Source organism: Dinoponera quadriceps, unplaced genomic scaffold (genome assembly GCF_001313825.1).
Source record: "Dinoponera quadriceps isolate SergipeBrazil2010 unplaced genomic scaffold, ASM131382v1 scaffold1476, whole genome shotgun sequence".
NCBI classification, from domain to species: domain Eukaryota; kingdom Metazoa; phylum Arthropoda; class Insecta; order Hymenoptera; family Formicidae; genus Dinoponera; species Dinoponera quadriceps.
Genome location: NW_014555863.1, coordinates 1,159,725 through 1,175,283, shown reverse-complemented (window position 1 = coordinate 1,175,283; position 15,559 = coordinate 1,159,725). Strand labels below are relative to the sequence as shown.

At 49.6% G+C, this 15,559-nt stretch overlaps 1 protein-coding gene across 1 annotated transcript in view; it reads right to left on the bottom strand.

Moving 5' to 3' along the window:
- LOC106745636 (trithorax group protein osa-like) overlaps positions 1 to 15,559 on the bottom strand; it is a 122,385-nt gene that overhangs the window by 24,986 nt on the left and 81,840 nt on the right. Inside the window, exon 5 of the mRNA XM_014621425.1 lies at positions 6,326 to 6,398. Coding sequence (XP_014476911.1) covers positions 6,326 to 6,398 — 73 coding nt within the window. The remainder of the gene's footprint in view (positions 1 to 6,325; positions 6,399 to 15,559) is intronic.

Genomic DNA, 15,559 nt, shown 5'->3' with positions numbered 1-15,559 from the left:
GGGGGGGGGGGGGGCAGTCGCGCGCGCGAAAGAGAGGAGAAACTATTTTCGCGAGGGAACGTTGCTTTCGCTGTTGCGAGGCGAAGTCACATTCAAACTAGTTGCAATATGCCGTGACGGCGTGCAGTTACCGAGTAACGGCGTACGAACGTGCTCCCGGCACAAAATACCGAATAATAAGAGAATAGAGAGGGGTAGGGGGAGTGCAAGGGGGGTGCAAGTGGTGGTGGAGTGGAGGAATCGCGGTTCGTTCGTGTATCGGCCCATCGGCGAATCGCGAGTCGTCCCCCTTCAGTCGCGCGCGATGGAAATATTTTCCGGCGCGCGCGTCCGAGACTTATTCGCATGCGACACGGACGTGTACTCTCTCTCTCTCTACCGTACGTACCGACGTTATGCATGTACGTACGTACGTACGTACGCGAATCTGTGTAGCGAACGGAGGAACGCATGCGAAATAACGGAGGTACTAAAAGGTACTAAAAGTAACGGCTGCGCGGCACGATAACTATTAAGCCGCTGCCGGATTTTGCCCAGACATCGGCTGGCTAGCTGCTCAATTTCGCGATGGTGCCTACTTGTGCCCTCCGATCTCCCCCCCCTTGTTCACCGTCGTCCTCTTAATTTACGGCGCGCACGAAAGCGAAGCGCGCGCGCTACGAGCGAGTCGAACGAGCGAACGTTCAGGACGATCCTCCAAATCTGCGAAGGCTTCGTCGGCGATTACGCGCGTTCTCGTCGACGTAACTCGGAGGAGCTGTGATTTCACGTCCGTCTGTGTACGACGGCCAACTATCCACGAACCGTGGAGGCGCGATAAAACGTATCTCGGGGAGTCGGTGGAGATGCGTAACGTGTTTCACGATCCGGAAGAGGAGAGAGAGAGAGAGAGAGAAAGAGATTGGGGAGAAAAGTGGGAAGACGAGGAGAGCGCGGCTATGAGGTAACCTATGTAATATCTTGTGTATGCAGACGTCACGTACGCGGTGCGTGTTCACAAGTGTGCGGCGAAAAGTGTTCGTGCCGAACACGTGTTCTCTCCTGCGCTAATGCGTTACTCGCGCCGCGAGTAAAAAGGCATTTTTTCTCCCGGGGGCCGGCCGTAACGTGCAATGCGCTTTTCAGCTCGCCGCCGCGCTCGCCGGGTGACGTGCGTTCTTCGCGATCAATTCGCCGACCCGCCATGATCGTCGCGACGGTAACGGCGCGCGCGCCTGCATTTCCTATTTAACGCGTCTATTTTCGTCTTATATACCGCTAATTGCATCTTCTCAACTCTTCTATCAAAACGTCGCGCCGCCAAAGGAGCACCGTCGGTCGCGGGTAAATCAATTTCGCAGCCTCTCTCTCTCTTTCTCTCTCTTTCATTCTGTCTTCCTCGTACGTCAAACAGGCATATAAACACACACGAGATTCCTGGTTTAATTCCCGCGAGTATTTAATGCAACGATTCATGGAGTTCCCTCGCATTCCTGTGTCGTCGGGCACCACCTCGTGGGAGTGCAAATATACGATACGTGACCGCGCGAAGAGGAGGTAGAGAGAGAGAGAGAGGGGGGAGGGAGGCTAAAGATAATAACGTATTCGACGAAGAATGGCACTACTCGCGCAGTCGTCCGTCGCGGTACGAATTACATTGGCGATTGAAACTCGTTCGTGATGGAGAGAAAAAGAGGAGGAAAAAAGGTAGAAAGGAAGAAAAGAAAGCGAGAACGGAGACCTCGGGCTGTCGGAGGTGCCGGGATTTGCATATTAAATGGGTTGGGATTTATAACGGTCGGTCTCGTGCTAGCAATATACGCGATAAATAAAGAACGTTCCCCGCGCGAATCGATAGAGCCGCGAAGTCCGGTCGAATTTTCGCGGCGAGGGCGAACGGAACGGAGATTTCGCGCGTGCCGAACTGAGAGGGTGAAAAATAGAAGCGGGGGAAGAAGAGAAGGAACGGAGGAAATTTCGGGACTCGTTCGATCCGTTCGATCGAATTCACGCGTGTCTCACGCCGAGTCAACATTTTGAACAGATATTAATCCTGCAAGCAATCCGCCGAACCTGAAGAATTAACAGGGAGGGATCTCGGCACGTAAATCTACGCATTACGTGCGTGTGAATTCGTAATTTTTGGATATTTCCTTTCCCGCAGCCTGATCGCTCTGTTTTACACCATCGATCGAGCGATGCGATCGAGCGATCTCCGCGGGATGATCTCTTCGCGATGCGCCGTCAGAAATTTCTGGATCGTCCGAGGGTTACGCGTTGACTCTCGCGAACCGGTTCTCGCGTTCATACCTCGACGGTGCAATCTCGGGCAAAGTTATGTTCCGCTTGCGCGAATTTGTGCGTTCCGCGTGCCTCGTCGGCGCTTTTGATATACGAATACCGCGTCGCATCGCGGCAGGCTCGAAGCGGGACGGACACTTTGTTGCGAAACGGCCTTGGTAATATCTATTATCCGCGCCGAATTTAAAGAGCGTTAAAAAGATAAGCTCCCCAAAAGGTGGTTTTCTCACATAGCGTTCCTACAGAGAGTAAATACAACGCCGATAGATAAAATACCGCGCGTGCGTACACACCATTGACTTTTTGTGTGTTGCTTCGTTTAATCGCTCCTCAATACGATATACTCGTCTCGTTTTACGGCACGCTTGTAATTTAGAGTCTTAATGTAATTATTATTTATTTACTAGAAGTTTTTTCTATTTTACGTAAATAAAAGAGAATAATAGAAACAAAAGTACATAAAGTGACGATAAAGTCAAAGGAAGATCCATATTTCTATGAGCGGCGAACTTAATTTGCTTCTGAGCATGCTTGGAGACACATTCAAGAGATCAGTAATATCAGAAAATTCATTGCATAACATGCTCAGACGATTGATTTAAACCACCCGTTTAACGTTCGATGACACGAAATAAGAAGTTCGATGATAAGAAATAAGAAGAAGCGGATATCGCCCATCTAGCACGGAAATTAAACCCAAGAAGCGCCAGAATATTGCGACAATCTAGATCGACATTAGTTAAATTATGCAAGAGTGACAAATCTGTGATCATTCTTATGCGTTTCGAAGATACGATGTACAACTCGCGTTGTAACGCCGATAATCATGAGATAAATAAGATGTAGGTTGCCGAATAAAATAACTTATGCGTCGGGAAAAATAATGTTGTGCACGTTCTATCATGATGCATTGATTACTCAAGTATGGTGAGCATGTAACGCTACAATATTCAAGTCGCGGGCAAATCAAAAAAAGATATAATAATCTAACTGAAAATTGCATTACGAAAATATTACATCTAAAGTTGGATCCCAAGCTTCTAATAAAACTTTAGCAATAATTTTACGAATGCGGTAATCAAATGATAAGTCAGAATTCGATCAAACGCCAAGATTCTTAATGGAATGAACTTCTGCAAACCAGAAGCCCACTAAAGAGTAATCACAAATAAACGGATTATTATTCCGGGAGACTCTCATTGAAATGATTGCGAGCGGTTGAAGGAACGCGAATCTGAAAAATATTCTCACAGTCGCCATTGTCGAGACAAACAGCGGCGGCGTATCGTCGATAAATATTATTCACGTTCCTATTTTCTTATAAGTGTCGTATCATGATGATCATTTTACGACGCTTCGCACACGAAGGAAAGCCCCGACGAGATAAGGAGGAGTCCTCACAGCTCTGCATTTATTTGCTCGGGAAGCGCCGCGACGTATCGACTTACGGACTTTCTCTTACGCGCGATGAAGGATGACGCGTCGGCCGAGCTTGAAGAGCGCAAAGGGACCCCATTTGTCTCCGTTGCGTCGTTTTCACCCTTTAAATGAGCATCCCGAAACTTACCGGGGGCGAGTACGCGGGCTCTCGAGGGAAGACGCGATGAAATCGCGATATCCGCGAAACGATTTGTCTCCGCGCGCGTTGCGCGCCTATGGAAGAGGGCCTCCTCCGAGCGCCCTAGCTCGGAGAAAGCGATGATAGCAAACACAAATTGGTGGTGGCTGGACTAATATACCCGAATATGATGAATGGTCTTTTATATCCACGGACGTAGCGAGGTGTTATGCGTTACGTTAGTGTTGAATTATTGCGTGCGTGGGGCACAATAACGCAGCCCGCGGGAGGGCTCGGCGGGCCCGGAGGCCTGGCCGGCTTCCCGGACCCACGTTCGCGTCCGAGCTTTTACCCGCGAGACATCGAGATACGCGCTCCACTCGGCCGATGCTTCCTCCTCTCTCTCTCTCTCTCTCCCCCTGCTTCTTTCTCCTTTTTCCTCCCTTTCTTTTTCCCCCTTTTGCCCTCGCGATTTTAATCGAGCCGCGTTACCGAGCGAATCGAAAGATCAATCGGCGTTGATCTCCGCGAGGATTTATGGTCTTCGACTCGTTATTACCATTCACGAGGTATAATAACCCGCGAAACAAACGACGTCGTTCGCGTCATCGTCGTCGTCGTCGTCGTAATATCTCATCACTCGCGTCAAACCCGTTCCCCGATTTACCCCCGCGCCCTACGCCTTACCACTCCACCTCCGTCATCTTTTCTCCGGCCTGTCCGTCCGAGGATTCAGAAACTCGGGGAAAACCCCCCCGAGTTCGTCGAGCGAATTCACCGAGAGCGATAACAATGCGCCGACGGTGACGATTCTCGCGCGTTATGTAAGATCGATGTCGGATCGATGTCGCGTGCGAGCGCGTTATCACAAGTGCGTGGAAGAACGCGTCGGCTTATCTTCCGCGTAACGTCCAAATTGTCGTCCGTAAACGACGAGCGAGCGCGCGGAGACGATCGGAAAGGGGGGAGGGACGCGGACAGAGACGTTGATCCAATCTACTCTAATTATTGCTAGGGAGGTAGGCATAATAATAGCACCGTCTCAGACTCAAAGTTGCGCCACGGGCTCGACGGCGGTGGCTAACGGTTGAGGAGGGGTGGAGCGGGGCGGGGGGGGAAAAAGAACGAAAAGAACAGAAGCACTGACGCATCACTGGCGGGGGCTTGATTGATGGACGAGTCGCCATGTTTATAATTAGAGCCCGACGTTTCCGGTTCGCCGTCCGACGCTCGCGCGGCAATTCGCCGCGGATCAATCTCTCCTCTTCACCGAAACCGTGAAAGAGAGAGAGAGAGAGAGAGAGAGAAGAGTGAGAGACGCGCGCCCGAAACGTGGACTTTGAATTATCTCGTTCATCGTTCGGAGGTGAGAAACCCACGGTGGTGGACGGTTGCCTCGCGGAAAGGCGCGCGTGAGAAAACGTGCGATTTCACAAAGCGGCCGTTGTTCCGCTCGATTCTAATTTCAGTGCTTTCGGCTTTCCGAGCAGATGCGACATGTTATCGGACCTTTTAACCACGCGGACATTTATGACGGCCGGTCGCTCGGTCGCGGAACGGCTCGTCTACGAAAATCCACGTGTGCAGGAAACGAGATGCGGGCTACGCCGCGCGGTCACACGTGTGTGTCTTCCTCAACGGTCGGTTAATTCAAACGGCGAATCTAAAGCGATTCGCGCTCACCACAGTGCCTTATTATTCCCTCGGCGAAAAGTCAGTCGGCCGACTTGCGATCTCGTCTTTCGAGCTCGTATACTTGGAAAACTTCGGCATCTGCCCAAATCGAAGAGAAAACATTTTCATGCTACTCTGACGCACCTGAGAACAGTTCGCGCCTACTTAGACGGCTTATAAATAAATAAGAACCTACTGCCGATACTGACATTTCTTAGCTTCTCTCTCGCACCTTTCATTCTACAGACTGAACTTTCATGTTACCTTCAACAATGGAAACATCATCAGGGTCAAAGTAGGAATTATGTTACATTATTGGAATTGAAATTGAATCCACATTGCTATCTTAGCTCCTATCGCGTTATAGAATTCAAGATTCAACTCTCAAGATTTCGGGCTTCTTCTTAACGACGCGAGGTCGAGGTAACGCGTGTGACACAATGGCGAGACGTAGATGCGTAAATTCAAGCGCAACTTGTGAATGCCGAGCGTCACGAGAGCGCACGGATATTCGCGCGCGGTACATCGTCGCCTCCGTAAAGCTGGCAAAGCGAGATCGCGAGGATCTCGTAGGCGGGATGGCTCGCCGAGTGGATCCTTATTAGTGGACGAGTCGTCCTTGAACATGCCACGGGAATGATCAATATTTGTAATATAAACTCCATTATGATACTTGATCGGTGTTCCGCGGGTTAACTCACTCGGCCGCACGCTCGGCGGCCGCGAAATAATATGCGAATCGCGTATTACTTTCACGGTGAATCGAATCACCGGACACGCCGGGCGTGATGTAACTTATTCGATGCGACTTACCTCGGGACTGCATGAAGGAAAAGAGGTCGTCGAGGAATTCCTTGCGCATCGGATCGTCGGAGAGCTCGTAAAGCTGCAAACACCAAGAAGCAAAATGAGTATCACATCACACGTTGTTGCGAGAGTTCCGCGGAATCAATTATCTATTGTCATCGATCGCGGGGATATCCGCGAGGATAGATTATCACGCAGCGCGCCGGTGCAATCCAACGCGCGATTGCGTTACGCATCCGCCAAACGATCCCGTCTATTTACTCACAATCACTTGTAACGCGATTCCAATTGTACCATATCGATGATTAATTGAACGGACAATCGAGGGAGAAATCCGAAACGCCACGAGACGCGGCGCTTTACGCGCCCATACGATCGCCGGTGCTTCCCCTCCGCTTTCCTCCGTCCCGATCGGGAGAATAAAACGTTACCTCGCGGCGTGGTAATAAAAACAGGAGTGAAACAAGTGTGCTCATAGCGACAGGCAGATTAGTTAGCTCCGATTATTAATGATTCCGTTTAACCTGCCTCATAACCCGAAACCCTCGCCGGCCATACGAAAGCCAAACCCCCTTCGGGCTAGTGGCCCGTATTATCATATTTGTTATGTACGATGTGCTATATCTAATCTGAGACCCCCTAATTGCTTTTATAATATGAGCCCCGTCCACCCTCGCTTTCTCTTCTTCTCCTACTGCGCCTCCTCTGCCTCTTATTCCCCGGCGCTTTCTACTACATCCCTTAAACGCCCGCCGTTCCTTTTCCTCTACCGACTCTCTTTTCGCTCTTCGCGGCTCGCCTCGTACGTTCCGCCGCGACGATAAATTTCATTCAACTAATCGCGATGTTTCGCAACACTGCCTCTTTCCCCCAAGGGCGAACAATAATTAATTCGCTGCCTCGCGCGCGCTCGCGCCGTCCATCCTATCTAGTTTTCCGCTTACAATTAGCTTGTCCGCGGACTATGAGAGAGCAACAACGGTGAAACGAAAGTGACCGCGAGACAGAGCGCGGCCGCGTCTATATTACGCTCGAATTTCAGAACGCGGCTCGAACGTTTGAGCGCTCACTCTGTCTCGCGCGAGTTTCCTCGCGTCGAGAGACTGTCGAATAATCGAAACGCACGCGGATATCTTATTCGCGTTAATTAACCGGCCGCCTACGCTCCGACCGGCAAATCTCAGGATATCTTTCACCGACCTCCGGTTAGCGCGATCAACTATCGACTCGATCAAATTGACAAGTAGCAATTAGCTGGGCCTATTGATGCGATTCGTCAATTCCGTTAAGTTACTCACTGATTGTATTAATTGGAGGTGAAAACCAATTAACGGAATTGACCGATCGCATTAGTTCAACTAACTAGCCGATATCGTTGGGTTAATTGTTATAATTAACCAGATATTGATGAAAGAGTTCCTTATACCTTAATTTTTCATTTGCTGATTAACTTGCAGTTTAACCTGATGATGATGTAAAAATTATGTTTCCCTGTTCATGATTCGTTAAACTTGGTAAATTATCGCCACAAAACCGTCGGTTCAACGATTGCACCATGGATAGAAAAACGCAATATTAGCGTTATCATCAGATTAAGTAAACTGCGAGTCCAGCGGAAAATGAAAAGCCTTGGTCGTTAACGGGCTCGGTTAACGACGGATGTAACGGGGTAAAAGTAACGCGTGGTTCGCGTTACTATCGCACTCGGTGACTCGACAAGTATGAATGACTTTTTTTATAATAGCGCCATGGGTATCGCGTGGCGAGAACCCTTTTGATGCGCTGCGGAAATGGAGAAGCGATACGTCAAACTGTAGCGCCCGTGTGAAGACGTAAACGTCAACGCCTGTCGGAAGAGAAAAAAAGTGCCGAGTGTGTGTGCGATATGCGCGTGGTGACAAAACGAAAATACGTATGTACATATGGGAGCGCGCGAGGTGAGCCCGAGAATAAGCGTGTTACGCACGACGGTGTGCAGCTGCGTGTCGCGTAGAACGGAGCGGTTTCTCAGCTGTGTGCAGCGGCAGGTGTAACGACCGCCACCACGTGCGGTGGAGATCGTTGTTAATCGACGTTAATCGACGAAGGGAAACGGGGAAGGAAGAAAGAGAGAGGAAGGGAGGGAAGAGGTCGCTCCCCCGTTTATTCGTACGCGGGATTTTTCGCAGTCGCGACCGAATAATCACCCTCGTCTCTCGCGTCCGCCCTCTCGATCTCGCTCACCACCCTCGACGAGATGAAGCAACGAGCGTATCGCATGAACTTAGGAACGTACGAAGGAACGAAGAAACGAACAAACGGATGGACGAACGGATGGACGGACGGACAGCATTTCTCAAGGGCCATTTTGTACCACTTTCTCGTGTTTTTTCTTTGGCTACACGAGCGATGAGCTCGTTAGGGGCAGCCGGAGGGAGAGAGGACGAAGTAAAAGGTAAGGGGAGGGGACGTAGCATAGAAGGCTGAGGGTTCAAGCGAGGTATATTGATTGATCTACAGTTAAGCGGACTGACGGCGGCCACGTGAGAGGATCAGGGAGAAGAGAGCGTACCGGAGCTCTTCTCTCTCTCTCTCTCTCTCTTTCTCTCTCTCGCTCGCTCGCTCGCAACGTTGCCCCGCGCGTGTACCTCACTACCGTGGTAAAATAAAGACGGGGCAACGGAATTTGCTCTCGATGATGCATGCGCCGCGGCCCCGCCCTCTCCTTCTCTCATCCACTGACGGCCCGGTGAATAATAATTCCTGATACGACCAGCGCGCGCGCGGGTTGATCGGACGACTTTCGTCCGGGGCAACGATGAGGAGAGCCAACTTTGTCGATGATCGATGTACGCGTGCTTAGTAACGCTAACGGACTCGAAGGTGCCCGTGATTATAGCGAGGGGCAGAGTGAAGTACGTACGGGGAGGATACATGCGCGGGGGGGAGAGGTGGGACGGGTGCGGTTCTTTGAAAATTTTAATCATCGTCTCTTAACCGCGGATTGTCGAGAGACCGATTCGTCCGGTACGACCCTGCCGATTTCACGAACCGAGGCTTGTCGAGCCTTGAAAAACTCGCCGAGCTGGGAATCTTGGCGAGGGGTGGAAAAGGGCGAGACACGTCCGGTGGTATCGCGAACGAGGGGCCAACGAGGGGAATCGATTATTGCAATTGCGCTCATTGCGCGTGAAGATGGCCGAGCCGATCTCCTACGTTCGCGTTTCTAGCTTCTTGGCCGGCGATGAACTTTACGACCTCGAGAGGCGAGACGCGATAGAGGCGGGCGAACGTGGAAGAGCGAGGTGAGAGGAACTCGCCCGCTCGGCGCACCACTGCTAGTTTTACGAGCTACGACTATCGATGCACGACTCTCCCCGCCCGTGTCAGGGAGATCGAGATAGTTTCCCTTCCGGCTGATAAGAGGTGCCAATAGTCCCGTTTAAAATGTGGCTCCACCGGCCTCGCGAATGCAGTTACAGTACGTGCGTATAGTTGGCAAGTTGCGATTGAAAGAAGAACAAATTGCCCCCCAGATGCGAATTTAGCTTCGAGTCGGCCCGGTTAATCAGTCTACGAATTAGGATTGAGATCGGATTGACATTTAGCCGATCGGAGCAAAGTTCACTAAGAGTTGATGACTTTGCTCCGATTGGCCAAATTTGAATCCAACCTCAGTTTTGTATGCGATTCGGTCGCGAAAAAGTGGCGACGGTTTCTTTCGACGGGGTTTCGCAACACATCTCGTATCCGATGGAAGGATGTATCTCCTGTGTAAGAAAGACTGAAAAACTAATTCTCCCATTGGACACGGGATGAGTTTTCGAAACTTGTCAGAAAAAGTAACCTGTTTATAATTGACAACATACTTATACAGGGAATATCTCCACCTGAGTCGGGAATATTTTTTCAGATAAACCATCTCGCGCGTGCAAATGCCTTGTAAGTTTCCGAGTCGCTGTTAGTCGCGAGAATCGCGACACCAAGGACGAGAGATCTCTTTCTCTCTCTCTCTCGAAATATGTATGTGATATTACGACGCTTCTAAGTATACGTCTCACGCTCCCCTGAAACGGATAATGATAATATGGAATCTCCATACGGCCGGGTGTATCGGAAAGGGGAGGAAGAATGTCGGCGGGCAGCCTGTGGACCTACCGCTCGCCTTCGCCGACTTATTATCTTAATTACATAATTGGCCGGCCGTGGGTTCGTGTACTTTGAAAAGCTTCGCGCACCGGGCGATATACCGTCGCGTCGCATCCGCCCCCGTGCGCACGGGGTCAACTTCCGGCCGTAAACCTCCTTAGGGATGCGTCTCGGAACGAAACGGAAGCGGGCGCAGCCTTACGTAATGCGCGCTTCGACTTTTCTTTCGAGCTTCGAGATCGAGATACCGCCGGTTAAGCGGCACGACCATGAAGAAATGACATCTTCGTGCGAGGGGCGCGCTGCACTTTCGTCACGCCGCCGATAACGCTAAATTATTGGTTTGGACGTCGCCTCGAGGGACGATGGATTCGTCAAGTCGATATCTATTCGTGAAATTTGAATTGAAACAATGCCGAAGGATGAATACAGTTCCGATTGATATCGCGAAATGCCGGGACGATTGCAACGATAATAATTGATTGAGATAAAAGGAAAGATTGCTCCACCGATTGCAAGCACCGGCTGATAATTTTAGATCGTTCAATTTGCAATTAAAAACTTTTAATAACATATCCTGAAAAAAGTGAAAAAGAATTCTTACACGGTATCTACAGTGACTCACGCGAACGCAACAATTAACGAGCGTGCATTACGCTCATCATTAACGCTTATCTATCTTCGTCGAGCATATTATCGGTTTAATTTGCCTTGTAAGCAGGGATCGTGAATAATAACGACGGCCTTTATTACATCGGCCCGAAAGTTATAAAAGTGTTATAAAAAGGAACATATATGGCGGTAATACATTGAAGCGACGTGTGTACACAAAGAGCTCAGTATCACGAGCGGAAGGACTGATTTATAGACTAATCTATGTCCCTCGCGTTCCTTTGAAGTGGTCGGATTATTATTAAATCATTCCCCGGCACGCTAATTCACCGGACCGTGCGAATCCCGCGCTGCGGGTCCGCTTGAATTACAGCAAACGTGCGAAACGAGATAAAAATTTTATATCGCCCGGTTCCTTCCCGACGGCCGCGTTTGCTCGTTCGAAGGATCCGTGAGGGAAAGAGAGTGAAAGAAAGAAAGAGAGAGAGAGAGAGAGGAGATCGTTAAAGAGCGAACGTAGAACGATGCAACTTCGACGACGAGAGAGACTGCGTCCAATCGGGATCTTTCAGTTCGCAAGGTACTTCGGAGCCGCGTATTTTGCAAAAGAGAATCAATGTAAATACAGAAGCACATATAAAAACGATGCATTTATCGGAAACGTGCACGGGAAATATCCGTTCCTCGTTCGCAAATAGATTCGACGGTGGTATCGCCGATTTCCACGGTCTGACGCGTCGACGTCTCTTTTTATTTCAAGAAAAACAAAAAAATATCTGTAAACCGACGACGAGGTAGCTGTGGCGACGGCAACATCGAGCGTCGTTTTCGACAAGAAAACGGGAATCGGAGGCGGCCGATAAACGAAGGAAGCGATATCCATCCGCGATGGCCGGTTGAAAATAGCGAATAGTCGAAGTGGGGATATCAAGATCGCGGGTTATACGAGCGGCCGTAATAGCTGCTACCATTACCCGCTTCCAGAACATTAAAGATAGCGAAGGCAATTATAATTATTACGACGTCGGGCGTATAGCTAAGGCACAATGCCGCTGTGCGTTACGCTCCTATAAAATCTCCGTAACATCCAGAACACAAGAGCGGCCCAGAGGCCCGGCCTTCTCCCTCTCACGTCCGGCGAAACTCCACCCGCGAGCCGGCCGTATCGCGCCGCATCTTGGATCGCCGACGTCGAGACAGACGTGCGTGAATAAATCATGATTTCGGCGGAAAAATCCATTCCGCCCAACAGGTTATCCGGATTATTGCACGTGCGCGGGACAGTCTGGAAAGCGCGAGACGCTGCACATTGAGCAATTCTGCACGGAGGAAGAAAATTCGCGTGAAGGGTTTAGCTGATTCGGCTAATTATTTTGCCCTTGCACCCACAGCTGAAAAACTAGGGTCTGGTGAGTAAATTTCAACTGTATTATGCGGGAGAGAAAATGAATGTTGCTGGAATGTTTGTCAATATAGCGACAGCAAGAAAACATTTGTTTAGACGGTGAAACATTTGTTTAGACAGCGGAAGGCTTTGTTAAGAGTATTAATTGCTATCTGCTGAATATACGGACAATTAAAATACTCTTAACAAATCTGTCTGCTGTCCAAACCAATTGTTTGCTGTCTAAACAGATTTTTTTTGCCGTCACTAGGTCGACAAACATTTGTTGTTCTCAGTAAAATTTGTCTTCTCCGTGATATGGGCAGCTCATTTTTCCGTCTTCTCTCGTCTCGATGTAAGTACCGGCTGCATCGATATTGAGGTGGTATCGAATTAATATCGGGCCAAATCGCGATGAAACGGAGTAAAAAGATAAAGCGGTACGAAGGCCGACCACCGGCTTAGCGGCGGGAAACGATAGGAGACGCGAGGCGAAAATCGATCGGCACTATCCGAGAGAGAGAGAGCTCTCGCCTCTTCGAAAATAGAGACGCGGTAGGGGATCCCACTTCGCGAATTCCCATTATAGGGGCAAAATCAATCAGCTTTACCCCACCGATATCGTCTCTCGCGGCAAGAGAAAGACCCATCCGCCGTTGTCCTTGGACCGCTCTAATCCGAATGAGGTTCCGCTCGCGTCCGCCTTTCTTTGAACGGATCCGGAGAGCTTCGACGAGGAAACTTTCCAGGCGACCCGTCATTGACGGGTTCTCCCGTCGATTCGCGTCCGTAACTGTCTCCGAACTTTCTTCCCGTTCCTTTTTCTTCCTTTTTTTCATTTCTTAATTACGACCGCGCGCGATGATTACTAAGTATGGACGATCCGAATGTCTCATTACGAGCTGAGCGAGCTGTGTGTGCGAGGATGGCCTCGAGCAAATCCGACCTGTTACTTCACGCGAGCGTCTCTGATCTTCCTCGACGGAAAGCGGAATCGAATGTTCGAGATTGTTATGGCGCGCGGAGATTAACTCGCGTAATAACAAGACTCGTGCAGTTACGCGTGTAACAAGATGGATCGGATCTGACCGGTGGGAGCGTTTTGTAGTCTTTCCAATTAATTTTGCCGACACTTTTGAGACAGTAGACACCTTTGATTCTCACGATAAATTGGAAGATATTTGAGAGTAAACAAAATATATCGCAAAAATGTAGAACCACCCTACGTCAGTCCGTAAAATCGGAATATAGCTGTGGTCGGATCCGACTCAACTTTGTTATTCGAGGGATTAACAGAAATTAACAACGCGACCTGCCGTTAAGTGGTGTAACGGTGAAGTGAGACAAACGATAGGAAGATTACGATAATCTCGAAGGAAATTTTAACAAGTTTATGGATTACGGATCGCCGGGATAAATTTCCATAAGCCCCCTCTCTCACTCGGCGAACGCCAAATTGAAATGCAATTGCGAAAAGAGCCTCTAAGAATAATGAAGACTCGTTGCGACGGAGCAGCATTTATGAGAAAGAGAGGAAGGCAGTGGGCTCTCCACGACGCCAGATGTCGGCGTCGACAAAGAAACGTAAGAAACGAAATACTTCGTGGTCCCTTTGCGTCCTCCCGCTCTTTCTCTTTCTCTCTTTCTCTCTCTCTGTGTCTCTCGATCTTTCTCTCCTTCCCTCCAAGAGAGCGAGACTCGATAGAGTCGGATTTTATGCTCGTAGCTGGAAATATTAAATCGCACCTAAGCACGTTTTATGTCGGCCGCCTAATAATCTCCGACAACTGACTTTGACTTCTCCCTCCTCCACTTCCCACCGTCCTCCACCTTCCTCACCCTCCCCCTCGCTCTCGCTCGTCGCTATCGTTGTTTCGTTTTCGCCTCTCTGCCTACATCTCTCCGCCGCTCTTAACGGAGAGACCGTTCGAGAGTCCTCTGTGGGCGGCCAACGCATCCACCCGTGGCCCATAAACCCTTTAAATGTTCCGAAAGGGGCCCCTGGTTTACTCTGTAACCCTTTCACGTTGATTTCTTCCTTCGCGCTTGCCAATCGAACAATCTCGGCCGCGACGCGAAAATGCATAAAACTCGATAAATAATCTGTGCCGCCGGTCACGGAATCGCTCGCGGACGTGGGAATCGATCGCGAATTGCAACACTGCGAAGATATCGCGACACACAGTATAAAAGTTTATGCAAATAAATCGGTCCGCTGAAATTTTTGCGTCACTTTAACATGGGAGTGTGTTGAATAGTACATAAGTATATGTTAAATTAACATATTCACCTTGTTAACATATTGCTTTTTAACACGTTCATCTTGCTAAAGTAACGCAAAAATTCCAGCGGACCGTTATTTACGCAAAATCCTTTACTGTGTACACACGTTCAAAAGCAAGTTTGGTAGCAATTACCAAATATTTGATGAAATAATTCCAACCGAACGATTTGGTTACAGTAACCAAATCATTTAATCGCATGGTGTAACGAAATTACTTGATCAGTATGATACATACCGTGCGACTAAATAATTTAATTATCAAATCATTCAGTCGAAACTATTTCACTAAACGTTTGGATAATCGTTACCGAACTCTTTTTTCGGTGCGTAGAAATCCTGCCGAAAGATGCTCGTGTCAATTTCCTAACAAGTGCCACCGACGGTCGGTGCGCTTACGGGGACCTCGAGAGTCGCACAGCATCGATCTCCCGTAATTAGCGCGCATCGTTACCGTCTCGATCACACGGGGGATCGTGTAATTAAAATTCTCTCAGGGAAGAGCCACACCTGACGGGCGCAGATATTATCGCAGTTATCTTCGATACTCCGAGACGGGACGAGTAGCGACGGGAAGCGGAAACGCGGCAACAACAACGCCCGCCCCGTCCGTCCACCCCGCGCGGTCGTTCGTTACTCGCGGTTAATTCGCTCGTAAATGTCGACGGGAAAGAAGCCGATCGGCGAAACGCGCCGGGCGCAATTTCACGGGCCGCGGCGGCCACGGCGATCGGTCTCCGTGCAGAGTTACATTTACACGATGACAAATTGTTCAATCTCCGGCGCGCGCGCGGCGGGCGAGAAAGGTGTTGTTCGATGGGGGGAGGAGGGGGGG